Here is a 15,529-nt window from a genome sequence, read left to right as displayed (position 1 = left end):
ATAATAGTGAGAAGGTTAATGTTGACATGTGATAGTCATATTAAAACGTGAGACAATTATTATTTGCATGTGAATAATTTCTATAGATAATGGCAGATATACAATATAGAAACGATATTACACGCGGAACTAAATATTGGTCCGTCACAAAAAATGTTCCGACAGCCTGGTTGTAAAAATATAAAATGCTGCAACACAACTCAGCAGGTCGTGTTATGGTTTTATCGAACAATATTTCTACGATCACATCGTGGTCTTGTGTTCAACGGGACGTTATGTGCACGTAACATAAAAAGTTACCTTTATAACAGGTTTATGGATTTACAACGATTAGTTTGGACGTCCAGAATATAAAGCTGAAAATGGATGAAGGTCCAAACATAATGGATGTCGATAAAGCAGAACTAGAGGAGAAAACTCTGGTAGATGTTATTAAAACAGAGGAGCAAGAAGAAGAAGAGGAGGATGAGGAGGCGTTGCCACACTCTGAATTTCTGGACATATTTGAAGAAGGGCTCGCTCTGATGGTGCAGGACCCTTTACTCTGTGACCTACCGATTCAGGTGTGTCATCAGTCAAAGTAACAGTTACATATAGAGTGTATTTTGTTTATTAATTTGTCTTTATTCTGTAACAACTTTAGTGAAATTGGATAATCGCACATTGTAAAGATAAACATATTTTCTATTTGAACTATGTATGTAGGTCACATTGGAGGAGGTGAACTCTCAAGTGGCTCTGGAGTATGGTCAAGCCATGACTGTTCGAGTCTGTAAAGCTGATGGAGAAGTCATGCGTGAGTTTTTCTTGCGATACGATTTATTTTGTTCTCAGGATTTGGTCATGGAGCATGAAAAAATTAAATCTTTATTCTCCTCAGCTATTGTGGTGGTGCAGTCTGCTACGGTGTTGGACCTGAAGAAGGCCATTTGCAGATATATGGAGCTCAAACAACAGCGAGAGGGTGGTGTCAAGCACATCAGCTGGTGAGACACGTGTACAAGCTTCATCTATGTTTATACATATATATATCCTTGTGACCAATCCACTTTCTTTTTCAAGGAGATATGTATGGAGAACATTTCACCTGGTTTTCAATGGAGAAAAGATGGAAGATGACAAAAGAAAGCTAAAGGAGTGAGTTACAGATTTGAAGAGTTAAAAAAAAGTATTTGATGAACATATGTGACCCTGGACCACAAAAAAAGTCATAAGTATTATGTGTATGCTTGTAGCAATAGGCAACAATAAATTTTGTGGGTAAGAATTATAGTATTAGGATATTAAGGAAGTATCAATCTTGTAATTTTTCTACCATAAATACAGCACTATGCAAAAGTCTTAAGCCACCACCACCAGACTTGTTGTTTTAGAAGTTTTAATGTCCATTCATATTTAATTTTCAATCTATTTTATTAAGATACAAACAGAAAATACAGGAAATATGTACAAAAAAATAAATTTTCAGCACTAAATGTCTTTAGGCATCGTCGGTGTTTAGTTTGACCTCTCTTGGCACTAAAGACATTTTGAGCGTTTTAAAATGAGAAATTAGGATTTCATGCTATTGCTCAAGTGGAAGGGGAGTTTACCCTTACATTTTTATACAGTTTTTAATACTATATACACATTTCGTGTATTTTCTGAATGTACACTGTAAAAAATTGCTGTTAAAAAACAGCCAAATTTAACAGTATGATTCTGTTTTTTAACAAAAACAGAAGTATACTGTTAAATTCTGCATTCTGTAAAAAAACAGTTCTCAGAATAATGTGAATTTACAGCCCTGAGAGTCCACCGTTTAAGACTGCGTCCCAAATCACACCATACACCCTTATTCACTATTCCCTACATAAGTTTCCTAATGATCCACCTGAAATCAAGTCAATGAGTTCAGATACTAAAGCGTTAATGATGGACACCTGCTGCTAATAAACAGAATCACTAAAGAAAAGAGAAATAAAAAAAAGAGAAGAGATGAGCAGAAACACTTACAGACACAAAGACTTTGATGAACATCAACTCATCAACAATAAATCTCTCCATATATCACCAGAGGAGAATTAAACATTTCCACAAACACCATTACCATCTTCACTTAGAAACCACTTTGACTTGATTTCTGTTATACATTTACAACAGTTCTTACTGAGAACAAACAGGTGTTTACTAGACTTTACAAGCATTTTCTTTAAAGTCACCATTATTGTGATCACTGTTTTCATTAGTTGGGCTCTTGACTTGGTTTACAGTCTGGTTGCTGTACAGTAACTGTGTCTTTATGATGCATGTTTGTTATGGCAAAAAAACCCAAGAGATGATAGACTCTTGTGAGGTTGGATGAGTGATTGTAGATCAGTAGTTTATTTTACCAGATTCATGGAGCTGAATCATAACAATTAATAATACTTAGGAATGTTTATGACTAAGTATTTACATATTTTAATCAGAATCATTACAAGAATTATTATTATTACAGTAATCTGATAGCTTGACAGAGTTGCCTACAAATGGATTTTTGCAAACTTGAAATCAATTCTCAGATGACACTCACAGACATCAAGAATCAGCCTACGATTCTCAACTAGGGTGACAGAAGAAAATGGAAAAACAGTTCATCGGCCTAATGAGTTTTGTACTATGCAGATACCTAGCATGCATTGCAGCATGAAGCTTTTCATTTGATAGTCACCATTGTTGAGATTCATAGCCTGATTCTTGATGTCTGTGTATGAATTTTGCTTGCATTTTTATTTCATTTAATCCCAATGTTTTTAAGATTCCTCTGGCTACATCAACACTCAGTTTCTGTCACATTATAAGACTACTATATGGGCTTGACACCCATCTAATCACTTATGAGCTTCTGTATAAATCAGTACATTACTTTTGACTCATGACACTAGTCAGGTTACTAGTCAGTGATAATAATTTATTTATACTTTTTTGCCATATTCAATGTCTTTCAAATCACATTGATAAGCATGAATAAATATAACACCAAATGGCAAACCCAAGGATCAAGAGTCCTACTAAAGCAACCGCTGATCACAAGAATGGTAACTATTATTTAGTGATTAGACTATTAGACTATAGACTAGAGCTGTCCAAACTCAAAACAACTTGCACTGACATACCTTAAAATACATCAGTGCCCTTTGTTTCGCCTGAAAATGCACAAGTAATGTTTTTAGTTAGGCATGTTTGTTAAAACTTGTTAAATTTCCTAATTAAACTATTCCTGGTTTAAGATAATACCTGTTTAGGAAACCACACCGTATGATTTATTTCTCAGTAAGAGCTAATGTACATATAAAATAAAATCTAACTGGTTTGTAATAAGTGAAGATGGTAATGCTGTTTGTGGAGTTGTTTGATGCTCTTCTTGTGAGATCTTAGGAAATCTGAGTAAGTCTTGAGTCTCTTCTAAGTCTGTAAGTTGAGTTTCTGCTTGTTTTCTCTTTAATTCGGTTCTTGTTCATCTTTCATTCAGTGATTGTGTTTGTTAACAGCAGCTGTTCATCATTAATCACTCAATCATCACTTCATTATCTCATTAACTTCAACATTGGGTCTGTTTCTTTTACTCTTTGTAGTGTGGACACATTAAGCAGTGTTCTTTTGACACCAAGGATTTTGCGATGGGGTTTAAAGGGTTAAATATGTAAGTTATAAAAACACAGAATGCTAATGTTTTTTAACAGTCTGAAGGAGACCGTAAAAAAACATTATCTTGCTGGCAACCAAGCTGCCAGTTGATTACTGTTATTTAACAGAATGTGCTGTTAAAAAACAGAAAACCTAACAGTCAAATTTGCATACAGAAATATGTTAATTTTACACAGACATTAGAGAAAAGTCATTGTATTTTGTTTTTTAAATCATGTGAAATTAAAAACTGATCAGGGGATTTACACAAGATGATAATGTGAGAGATTGGTTAGTGTTTAATGTTTTGTTTTGTCAGGATTTGGCTCAGTTTTTGGGTTACCATTGTGCTGAAGAGTAGTGTGGTTGTTTAGGTCAAGGATGGGCAATAGATCATTGATGTTATGCTGCCTGTTGTTTTATTTTAAAGCAGTAACTTTGTAGTTTGCTTATGGTGAACTACATGAGATTTGTGTGAAAGTTTAAATGTTTGCAGTTCAATTTTAGAAGTAATATTTGTGTTCAATGGACTTAAATGTATTAAGTTCATAATACTAACACCACCATATAAATATATATATATATATATATATTTATAAACTTGAATGGATCCTGCAATTGGTTTCCTAAATGAAGTGAGTTGCTTTCAGGGCATTATAACATTAACATACTGTTAAAATATGGGAGCTGTAAATTAACGAAGTAGAACTGTATTTTAACAGAGGCAGAACCGTAAAATAACATTATCTTGCTGGCAACCAAGCTGCCAGTTGATTACTGTTTTTTAACGGCACAATTTTTTACAGTGTATTCTATTAAAGAGAATTACATATGATCACTTTTTTGCAAAAACAACAAATCTTATTCTGTTTCTCACATTTTTTTTTAGTTACGGGATCAGAAACCGAGACGAAGTGACGTTCTTGAAGAAACTGAGGAAGAAATAAACATGGATAGGTGCGAGTTCTTGTGTATGGGTCATTTCGACATGGACTTTCAGTGATTTAGCCCAGGCAGTCATTCACAGAAACATCATTCTGGATCATTCTTAGGACTTATTCATCAGTTTCTAAAATACCTTATATAATATTCAAAGCACCTTTCTTTTGTAAGGGCCTTTTGGTTTTCATATACTGTTACATTTTCAAAACATGCAAATGTATAACGAAAAAATAAAGAGGCATCCACAAACCGCATCTGGGTCTGAATTCATTGATTCATTTTTATTTATTTGTCAATGCAAACAAACATAGTGTCAAAGCAAGATTGCCACTAAAGTGGTGCATAAAAAGTTTATAGCAAATGCTAATTTTCAACTCCTGTGCCTGGTTGGGCTTTAATGTAGTGTGTTATTGTATTCTAATGTAGCGTGTTATTGTATATTTGAATTTAATGTTGATTTTATATTAGGCAAAAAATACAATAAGGACTTGCTGAGTTACTTTATTTTGTAGAAGTTGAATTATTTATTATTATGGTCCCACCTGACTTTACCAAGCATTACAAACTCCCACCTCCAATGCCCTGCTAACTGAAATATATATATAAAAAAAAAATGTAACCACATACTTTAAATACTGTTAATATGTTCCTCATTCAGTTTTATTATGACACAGTATGAGTAGTCTATTATTTGCCTACTGCTGCTTGCGAACAGAGGATCAGTGAGGCCAAATGCACTACAGAAAGCACAGGTAACTCTATCAAAATACGCATTTTATGTGACCTAGAAACAGATTTTTAAAGTTAAGCAATATGAATATTTAAGCAATATTTATTCTTGTGGTATTCAACTAAATGTATTCCTCTGATCATTGATTTGGTGCATTTTGAATAGATTTTAATTTGTACAGCCAAGAAAAGTGACATCCTATTGTACAGTTTTAAAAAAGACTCTTTAAGATGTTAATATCGGTCCTATAATCACAGTGATATCACATCAGCTTTAAAGAGGAGAAGCATGGGCTCTTAGACGACTGGGATCGAGTGAACTGTGACTTCTCAACATGCCTGGAAAATCTGATGATAACTTGTTGAAGATCTCAGAAGAGCTGAACCAGCTGTCCTTTCGCAGACAGCGCCTCACCGACAGACACAATGTCTTGGGATTGCTGATAGATTTTAAGCGAAACAACGGCCAAAATGAGCAACGTAAGTTTTAGGAGTTGGAACCATTGTTTAGTTAAAGGGATAGATTATCAAAAACAAAAAATCTCATCATTTACTCACCCTCATGTTTTTACAATCATGTATAAATTTCTTTGTTCTGATGAACACTTTGAGAAATGTTAGTAACCAAAACGTTCATGGACCCCATTCACTTTCATAGGAAAAAAGAATGTTATGGAAGTAAATGGGGCTCATGAATAGTTTCCTCAAAATATCTTCCTTGTGTTCATCAGAACAAAGAAATTTAGACAGGTTTGTAACAACATGAGGGTGAGTAAATGATGACAGAATTTTCATTTTTGGGTGAACTATCCCTTTAATTTCAATGACTGTGAACATTGTGATTTTTATTATGTTAATAAAGATGCACTATTATAACTTTTTCAAGTATGCAATACATTTATTAAATGATTCATGCTGCTTGTGACCAACAGAGTATTTCAGGGAGAATGAAGAACTTCAAGAAATTGATGAAGAACTTAAAGTTCTCTCGGAGAGGAAGATTCAACTGCAGTTGGAGCACGACAAACTGGCAGGAACTCCTAATATTTTAATTGGTAAGTTTTTTTGGTATTTGATTAATTTGGACAATTTCTAGTCAGACCTTAACTCATTTGATTGATTCAAAACAACATCTCACATTATTTCTTAGTTTATTTGTTATATATTAATTTTACGCACCTTAATTTCAGACACGACTGTTTCATCTGTCGTTGTGGAGAATCCACCATCCTTTCCAGGTTATTGAGTTTTATGCATTCATAATTTCTATAATGCTTAAATGATGATGTGTACAGTGTCAGAATAATGAAAACAACCAAATGCAAAGTCCTGAAAGTACCTCATTTGTATGTTTATTTCAGCTCCACAGGTTATTCTGGATGTTCGGGAACTTCCTCCATCCCCATCCCTGACACAATGTCCGTACTGTCATGAATATATAACCACAGAGCTCACAAAGACCTCTGGTAGTGTGCCATGTCTCATCTGTTTAATTTTAGTTATGGTTGGGTAAGTTGAATGCGACAATGTACCATTTTCTTATTACTTTAGAACTTTAGAAGTTTTGATTATATAGAATTTATAATAAATTGATTTATTTCTTAAAGGCGTCATAACGTGAAAATCTGACTTTTTCAATGTTTAAGTGCTATGGCTTCTATAAACCTTAAACATGATAAAGACCAACCCAGTAACTTTGTTTTGGTAAACCATTCTCTGTTAGCATGTGAAAAATTTGATAATTCAGATGTCACCTATTTTGTGATGTAGGTAGCGAATCTTACAATAATATCGCCCCTTCATTTGCAACTATCCAACCCCACTACTGTCATTTAGTGCAGAGAGAAAGAGAGAGAAAAAAAATAACAGCACATTTGAGTTTCAATTTCAACAAATCACCATTGTGGTGATCAGTGTTTGCTTTTCATCATATTTGCATTTTAAAGGACACACCCTAAAATTGCACTTACAAAGTGGGAATTTTAAAGAGCCCCGTTTTCGTCGCTAAAATACAATGTGTTTGCGTGATTTATGGTTAAAAACTTTGTACAAAACTCATTGATTTGGAAATGTGACGCTCCTTACCATGTTTGAAAGAAACGCTCACAATGCAAAAAAAAAACGGCCCAGGAAGTAAACGGTTGCCTACAATCCGTGTGTTTGTTGTAGTCCAAGAAAAGAGATTTACGTTGGAGATAATAACTCGCGTCATCGTTTACTTTAAGGTTTGTACTTTTGCATATCGTTAACATGTACAAATACACACTTACACACCAAAGGAAATGTAAAATCGTTAATCGGACAATAAGTGCTCTTTAACATGCTATAATAAATTATCTTTATGGTATTTTAAGCTAAAACTTTATATACGCACTCTGGGACACCAAAGACTTATTTTACATCTTAAAAAGATCTCATAATATGACCCATTTAAAATGTAAAAAAAAAAACACTGGGGCCCCCAAACACCATCCGGCAGCCCCCAGTTTGAGAACGACTGCTCTAGAATTCATTGTTGCCTAATTGTTTCCATAAAAAATGAAATGATCACTAAGGATAACACATGACTGATTTGTGTTTTTATCTGTTTGTGGTGTAGTTGTGTAGCCGGCTGCTGCCTGATCCCATTCTGTATCGATTCCTTCAAAGACGTTGAACATAAGTGTCCAAGATGTCGGAGTCACATCTACACATGCAAAAAACTCTGAGGGGTGGAACTCTCAAAAAACACCTTCAGGTGATTTCAACCACTCTATACGATCTCTATGGAGATATCACAGCATCTGTAGTTAGTGGGATTATTTATTCCTCTTTTTATCGTGATGATATTTTCGGGTCACTGGAATTCATGAGACGTCACCACACAAAGGCATCACAAAGATACAACTGAGACACGAATGCCTGAACCATTCTGAGATTGAAAGTCTTGCTCAATGATGGATGAATCACGACTAGCGTCTTGTGGCGTTTGATCCAGAGACAGGCTGGTTTATAGCCCTAAGGATTAACTATACCACACATCCCTGAAAGGAAATACACTTTTAAAGGTCTATACGTTCTAGTTTGAAGATGGTAAGTGGCTCCTGAGATGTCCCCTTGATATATTTTCTCAGTCATTCTGTTTGGAGCTTCAAGAACATTCAAGGTTTATATGCATGCTTTAAAACTGCTGAATACTCAATCAAGCACTAAATACTTTTAGGATGTACTGGAAGATATAACATGGATCAAGATGCAACATTGTGACAAAACTATGCACATTGTGTAACTGTGTACCGAATACCTTTCACTTTTTGAATCTTTTATTTAAATCGTTTTCATTTTTTAAGACTGCTGCACTGTAAAAAGGGAAAACTTCAATTGTTACACTTAACCCATTGTTCAAATTCACTAGCCTTTCGTTATGTTCGGGATGAAAACATTCAATAAATGAAACTGCTGTAAAAATGTATCAGATATATAAATAAATATAAATATATATATTTGTACATAAATCTGTTAATCAACCTCAATCCTGATCAAAACTACTAAATGTTTACAAAATCCCAGAATTTGCCAATTAATAAATGATGTCACTGATTTAGGAAAAAACACACAAAATGACTTATTTTCAATATAAATTTTTAACCTTTTATCACAGTCGTGGGGATGTCAAAAAGAAGTAAAAACATTGGCTTTGATGCATTGTTAGTTTTTGTGCATCATCAGATTTAATTTTTTTCTCCCTCATTTACTGTTCGTGGCTGTTTTTGCCCCCATTGATTTCCATTATAATGACATTTTTTGATTGCAAACCCACGACATCATATAATCATGCATTTTTGATTGTTGGTGCTTTCCCTGTTGGGAAGAGGTAAAATTTGTAATTTTTACAGTTGATCAGCAGGTGAAACCATTAACCCTTTAGATAGGTCTGTGCAAAAAAGCATCCCGAACATAATGAAAGGGGCAGTGAACTTGCCCACAGTGTATTGAGCTTTTTAAAAGTTCAAAGCATTTCCCCCAAATGTGTGTAAAGTAACACCAAAGTGACATTATTAAATTAAAAAAGATTTTTATAAGCGTTACCAATTAAAGTATTTTTTTTAAAGTTTTTTTTTAAAGATTCAACTTTTTACAGTGTGTATAATCTGCTTCTCTCTTTTAAGAAAAAAATGTCAAATGTTAATTTATTATAAATTAATTTTAATGTCATTTTTTACGGAGTTGCCCTGTCAGAAGAAAACTTCAAAAATTGTACCTTTGATTTTACCCTTTGAAAATGTCCTAATATGTACCATTTAGATATTTATACATCTGGTATGTACCTTTGAAGTACTAATAGGAATTCTTTAGGTGCAAAGGTGTAGTTTTCAAAAGGGTGAGTGAGGATATTAGAGATAATTCCAATGAATTGCATTTTATACTTAAATCAAAGCATAAAGGACACAAATATTTATGATATTTTTTAATGGTACTTGACACCATGTTGTATTGTAAACTTTAAACTTTTCTGAATTGTGTCAAACATATGCATGATCTCTCTTCATATACCTTGCATTTAATCTGGTTTTAGCTGTGTTTTGCTGATACAGTAACAAAGCCAAACAAGTTCAGGATTGAAATACAGAAACATTTTAATGATAAAAGGCTGTATATACACAGTACAATAAAAATATATACAAAGACAACCTCAAAACATTATTTACAGTTGCACAAATATGTTTGTATAAAATGTATAATGTAAAAATATATACACTGTGCAAATATGAGGCATACACGCTCTACATCACGCTCTAAAGGGTCAAAAGGATTTAGTGACTCACTTGCTAGTCTTTAAAAGACTGGACTTGTTCTGCCCAACAGATAATCAATGTGCTTGACATGTACAAAAAACTTAAACACCTCATATCACCTATATAACTTCATATAAGATCTTTTGATATAATTTTGTCAGCTGTAGCCTTGAATACATATAAAGGTCTTTTTGCACATTAAACAATGTATACATTTAAAGGGGACATTTCACAAGACTTTTTTAAAATGTAAAATAAATCTTTGGTGTCCCCAGAGTACATATTATGAAGTTTTAACTCAAAGTATCATATAGATATTGATGTGTGGCATTTTTTGGGGTGTGTCCTTATAAATGCAAATGAGCGATCTCTGCACTAAATGGAAGTGCTGTGGTTGATAGTGCAGATTAAGGGGCGCTATTATCCCCTTCTGACATCACAAGGGGAGCCACATTTCAATGACCTATTTCTTTGCATGCTTGCAGAGAATGGTTTACCAAAACTAAGTTACTGGGTTGATCTTTTTCACATTTTCTAGGCTGACAGAAGCACTAGGGACCCAATTAAAGCACTTAAACATGAAAAAAGTCTGATTTTCATGATATGTCCCCTTTACGATACATATAAGCACTGCATAAATGCAGTAAAATGGTTTGTTTACATAATCATAAGCTTTGGATCTCTGCTAGAGACAGAATAAAATTCCCTTAAAAATTACATTTCCAAATATAGAAATACATTCTTTCGCGTTGACGACATGTTTGGATAAGGACATGATTGTCAATGAGTTAATGTTCCTTCCAAAGTCAAGTAAGTGCATTATTTTTTTGGCATATTTTACTGAATATTGAGGCTTGTGATCTGCTATTACATCTGCCAAACACTGCAGAAAGTGGTGTACGAATTCATTCGGCTGTCTGTTTTAACAATTTCCAGCAGATGGTGCTACATTTTCACATTTCATAGATAAACAGAGACAAACTGAAACATTGCAATAAATGAAGCCAAGGTTTAGTGATTAAGGTACATTCACAAAAACGCATCATCTGTCAACAATCTGTACTCAGTGCTAATAAATGAAGCTGTGAAATATTGTAAATTTAGGCTTCGACATTGTACACGAGTCACACTAGAGTCTGACCAATCAAACTGCAGTGATGTCATTCGGCACATATCAGGATATGGAAAAATCAAATCAATGGTTTTTCCAAGGTTAAGAAACACAACAATACTAGATCATCTGCTCTGTATGCCGAGTTAAACCACTCTTTTGTTAGGGATGATAAAGGTCCCTCTAGTGTAAAGTGTGTGCGCCTCTCATTCGCTTTGTTTTTGGCCCACGTTGGGTTTGGTAAACAAACTCTCCCCGATTGTCCACAGACTAGTTGCCAGCGATGTGTCAGGGATAAATTTGAATGTTTTGCAAATCGAGGACGATATGTTTCAACAGATCTCTTGTTTGTCCACCATTATTTAGCTGCCAAAATTAACAGGAGTACCCTAATGGAAAAGTGCAGCTGACTGTAAATCTACATGATCCACCGGACTGATTTCCTTCAGTAAATCAACAACAACCATGGCACTAGATTTCCCTCACAAATGTCTGACATTAAAAAAACATTTTAATCTAAACATTGAACTAGGCAAATATCAAAAACACAACAGCTGTGCGTATAATCCTCACTTTCTCCAAAAGGTGTGATATGAACTCACTATAAATCTATCGATTTTGACCCTGTCTGTGACAACCTAGCTAAAGTCATTTTTTTAATGTTTAACAATTAATCCTACATATAAATTCATCCTACATAATGTGTAGAAATATACCATTGATATCTTTAATATTGAATATTGTGTCAATATCCAAAATCGAATTTTGATCCTTCTAATCTCAGAATAACATTGAGACTTTAATGTGGATTTCACAGACAGGGTCACAATTCAAAGCATAATAAAAAAACCGCTTCAAAATATGGAAAGCAAAATGTCAAAACTGCCTACATGTATAAGTGAAAATGATGAAGTGTCTCTACATTCTTTTCTGCCTTGAAAGAGATGTTGGTAACAGTATACTACCACGCACAGATCTGCATTTATAGGCACAAATGAGAAAAGCCGATGCTAAACTATCAGTGGTCGCCATCTGTATAAATTGTTGTCTGGGCACAGATCGTGTGATCCCAGAATGCTCAGCAAAATCTGAACAAGTGAATCGGTCTAAAGAGAGTCTAAAGAGACTGGACGTCACTTGCCCAAACCCTAAGCTTGTGGTCCTTTAGGGTTAACCGGTCTTCTTCCATTCTTCTGGGGCCTCATATATAAAGCGGTTTGATCGTACAGTGTGCGTACGCAAAAATAAACGGCAACGTTCATATTTACTGATTCTATGGTTTGTTGGAATTCTTGATTCTGATTGGCTGTAACATATGGAATAAAATCGTTTAATGCACAGTAATGGACGAAAATAACCCACTGTTTAACCCAAATTGACCCATTTGGTCAAATTCGGACGAAAGGTTTGTCCTGTGGCGGCTACCGTAGCTTTCCATCACGTTGTGAAATTTAGGTTGGTTGCAATTCGCAATCTCACCACTAAATGCTACCATTAATGCACAGAAAGCAGTCGATTATCCCTTACCGTGGGTTCACATCAGCAGCGTTTGAGGCGCCTAGTTTGCCGCTTGAACAGTTTGAGTTTACTCGTTCATTCACGCGTGAAATTCTAGTCATTAAGACATTCACACGGAAATTTGCGTCATGGAAGAGGCTTCTGCAACTCCGCTCGCTTCCCGTAATCACATCACTACTAGCCCAAGCTCATGATTGGTTAACGCGGCGCGCTTTTCCGCCAAAGTTCATCTTTTTCAACTCGCGCCTTTACCACGGCAACGCTCAATTCGCGAGGCGGAATCGCATCTACCGCTCTAAAGGCAAATTTACGCCGCGAGACCTCCAGATGCGCGTCAACGCATCTTCACATTGAAATCACTCGCACTTGACGTCTCTACCGCGGCTGGTGTGAACGCAGCATTATGAAAACAATCTTTGAAGTGGAAACGTGCTTAGGGTCACGTCAGTTTTTTTGGAAATGTAAGCCATTCTATCTGGTCGAAATTGATTTAAACATTTTCAGGTGCTCTTTCACATGCAAGTGACATTAATTAGGCATCATTTAAAGGCGGAGATCTGAAACTGTTCAGCTGTGTATAATTTTTAAGATCATTTATGACTTATAGATTTCACATCTGACAATACGGTGTACACAAGTTTTCTGTACGTACGTTTTTTTAACGAATCACACGTACGCAAAATGATTGCATTTAGGATGGTTTCTACGCAGCATTTTATAAATGAGGTCCCAGGAGTCTATCCCAAAGTCCTCAATCCCAGTGTAACTGTAGATCGGGCGAGTCCAGAAAATCTGAAGAAAAGACAGCAGAAGAGGAGATACCAGCAGTACCCGGAATGGTCAGGTCCAACCACTCCATGTTGTCGAGGCCGGTGTCCTGCAGATGTAGGGCGGAGGTCGGTGTGTCGCTGAAGGTCAGATCTGAAGTGTCCATCGGGGAGTGGGGCTGATCCAGCAGCTGGCTTTTCAGTTCCTCGATCAGTCGCAAGGTCCGTGGCTCCGTTTCCCCCAGCAGGGCCTCCAGCTGGTTATCTGAAGCCAGGGCCACTTGGGGTTGGTTGGGCGTACGGGCCACGTGTATCTGTGGTGGAGGGCGTGAGAGCACCGTGTTGATAGGTAGGGTGGTGATGTTAGCTGTAACCGGGAGGTGTTTGTCGAGAGAAGGATCCTGTCTGGTCATAGGGGATATTTCTGTGCAAAAACAAATGCAATGTTATGCAAATATTTTGCAGCTGAAAACAAACTCAGGATGGTTTCGGTTTACTGTTCTTACCTCCGCTCTCGATCAAAATGTCAAACAAGTCGTCCATGTGCTGACTTGTAGCAGTGGGAACCTTAAGGAAAGAATATGGTGTACATTTATTATGTTGAAGTATTCAAAAAGCCAGACTTGGCTCTGTCATTAAACTTAAATTTGCTTTAAATTACCTGCATCGACGCTTGAAGGCCACGGGTCTGTTTGACGGCCTCTTCGTAGCGAGGCGGGTCTTTACTCTTTGGGCTGTGATGATTGGTGAATGTAGATGGCTGGAGAATGTTACTCATCTGACAGGGTGACGGGGGCTGATCGAAAAATATAAAAGTGACAAATCAACATAAATAGGCAGATTTAGGCCACTACACACAAATACTCAAGTGTAACCATAATGAACTGCAGAACATAATAAACCTAATATACACTTTTATAGGATGAGCAGTCACAAGCCGCCACTGCATGCAAACCATCTACCAGGGCTCGCAAAATTTCAAAATGCTTCAGGCCTTACAGAAGAGAATTCAATATACAAATTAAGTCGACTTACTTTGTTACTAGGTCCGTTTGGGGTCGTGTGTCTCGGCGAGACTCTAGGTGAAGTGCTGAGGAAGCACTGGGGCATCTCAGCCATGGATTGATTCTGGTTCTGTCTGTACTCAAACCCAGAGGTGGAGCTTGCACACAGGGACAATGCCTGCGTAAACACGTAGAAAGTAGTATTATGCCAGTGCGATACGCGAGTAAAAATGTGTATGTAAGTGTGTAAACGGCAGCCTCTTCTTCTTGGACCAGCTTTCCTTCAATCTGACTGATTTCCTCCGCACTTCTATCTTTCTGTCAGCTATTTACTCATTTCTTCGTTTGATGTCGTAGACAGGATAATGGATCACCTCAACTCAACTGCTCTTTGCTTGGCAGCATCTGAGATACGCACGGCGAGCCTTCTGAGAGGTTTATCATCTGAGCCAAATAAGAGGGAAATGCATCTGGGCCTTGTCATCGCATTAGTAAACCGAATTAGGTTCATGCCGTGCGGGAACATTCAGAGCGAAACGAAAGGTTGAGATAAAATCTACATGCATTTCAAAATAGGCTTGCATAGAAAACACACCAAAAGCTCATACCTTTCATTTCTGTCTGACTGTTATCGTTGTTTATGCCATTAATAACAATGTGACTAGAAGGGCCTAGAAGGGCTAAGGCAACATTCAGACAAAATGTGATTTTTGCATTTACAAAAATTTTTTTCTATGAGCAGTGATCCTTTTGCGCGCTGTTGAAGAGCCCCTATTTTTGTTTTCATGATTTTACATTTCTTTTGTTGTGTAAGTGTGTGTTAGTACATGCAAATGATCTGCAAAGTTACAAATTCCAAAGTCTACGATGGGGCGAGTTATCATCTCCAGCATAAATCTCTTTTCTTGGACTTCAATGAATGCAAGGATTGTAGGTTTGCTTCCAAGCAGTTTGCTTCCAAGCGAGTTGACGTGGACTCGATGGACGTTATCATAGTCAAGCCCGCCTTACTGTAAGTAGTCTATGTTTTTATAT

At 36.2% G+C, this 15,529-nt stretch overlaps 2 protein-coding genes and 2 long non-coding RNA genes across 6 annotated transcripts in view; 3 read left to right on the top strand and 1 right to left on the bottom strand.

Moving 5' to 3' along the window:
• Window positions 1-144: 144 nt before the first annotated feature.
• snrnp25 (small nuclear ribonucleoprotein 25) lies at window positions 145-4,844 on the top strand. Its single transcript, XM_065254992.2, has 5 exons — window positions 145-563; window positions 706-796; window positions 881-986; window positions 1,063-1,137; window positions 4,538-4,844. The coding sequence occupies exons 1-5, from the start codon at window positions 363-365 to the stop codon at window positions 4,593-4,595; spliced, it is 531 nt and encodes a 176-aa protein (XP_065111064.1). The 5' UTR covers window positions 145-362; the 3' UTR covers window positions 4,596-4,844.
• Window positions 4,845-5,300: 456 nt separating this feature from the next.
• On the top strand, window positions 5,301-6,366 carry LOC135752458 (uncharacterized). The gene is made up of 3 exons (XR_010533337.1): window positions 5,301-5,342; window positions 5,578-5,799; window positions 6,252-6,366. It is a non-coding gene; the product is annotated as an uncharacterized lncRNA (long non-coding RNA).
• Window positions 6,367-6,508: 142 nt separating this feature from the next.
• Window positions 6,509-9,199, top strand: LOC135753267 (uncharacterized). The gene is made up of 3 exons (XR_010533751.2): window positions 6,509-6,557; window positions 6,681-6,828; window positions 7,919-9,199. It is a non-coding gene; the product is annotated as an uncharacterized lncRNA (long non-coding RNA).
• A 711-nt stretch (window positions 9,200-9,910) lies between these two features.
• Window positions 9,911-15,529, bottom strand: part of mrtfbb (myocardin related transcription factor Bb) — a 42,877-nt gene continuing 37,258 nt past the window's right edge. For all 3 annotated transcript variants that reach the window (XM_065255089.2, XM_065255097.2, XM_065255107.2), the window contains 4 exons: window positions 14,526-14,672; window positions 14,152-14,286; window positions 13,997-14,057; window positions 9,911-13,914 (listed from right to left, as the gene is read on the bottom strand). In XM_065255089.2, coding sequence (XP_065111161.1) covers window positions 13,475-13,914; window positions 13,997-14,057; window positions 14,152-14,286; window positions 14,526-14,672 — 783 coding nt within the window. In that variant the 3' untranslated portion in view covers window positions 9,911-13,474. The remainder of the gene's footprint in view (window positions 13,915-13,996; window positions 14,058-14,151; window positions 14,287-14,525; window positions 14,673-15,529) is intronic.

This window comes from Paramisgurnus dabryanus, chromosome 3 (assembly GCF_030506205.2).
Source record: "Paramisgurnus dabryanus chromosome 3, PD_genome_1.1, whole genome shotgun sequence".
Lineage (NCBI taxonomy): Eukaryota > Metazoa > Chordata > Actinopteri > Cypriniformes > Cobitidae > Paramisgurnus > Paramisgurnus dabryanus.
Note: the sequence above shows the minus strand (reverse complement) of the source record. Positions and strands in the feature narration are given on the sequence as shown.

Excerpts from the sequence above, each read along its gene's own strand:
- snrnp25 (XM_065254992.2), top strand. The coding sequence starts at position 363 with ATGGATGAAGGTCCAAACATAATGGATGTCGATAAAGCAGAACTAGAG. Across the intron at positions 564-705 it reads TCTGTGACCTACCGATTCAG|GTCACATTGGAGGAGGTGAA; the intron begins GTGTGTCATCAG and ends CTATGTATGTAG. Across the intron at positions 797-880 it reads AGCTGATGGAGAAGTCATGC|CTATTGTGGTGGTGCAGTCT; the intron begins GTGAGTTTTTCT and ends TATTCTCCTCAG.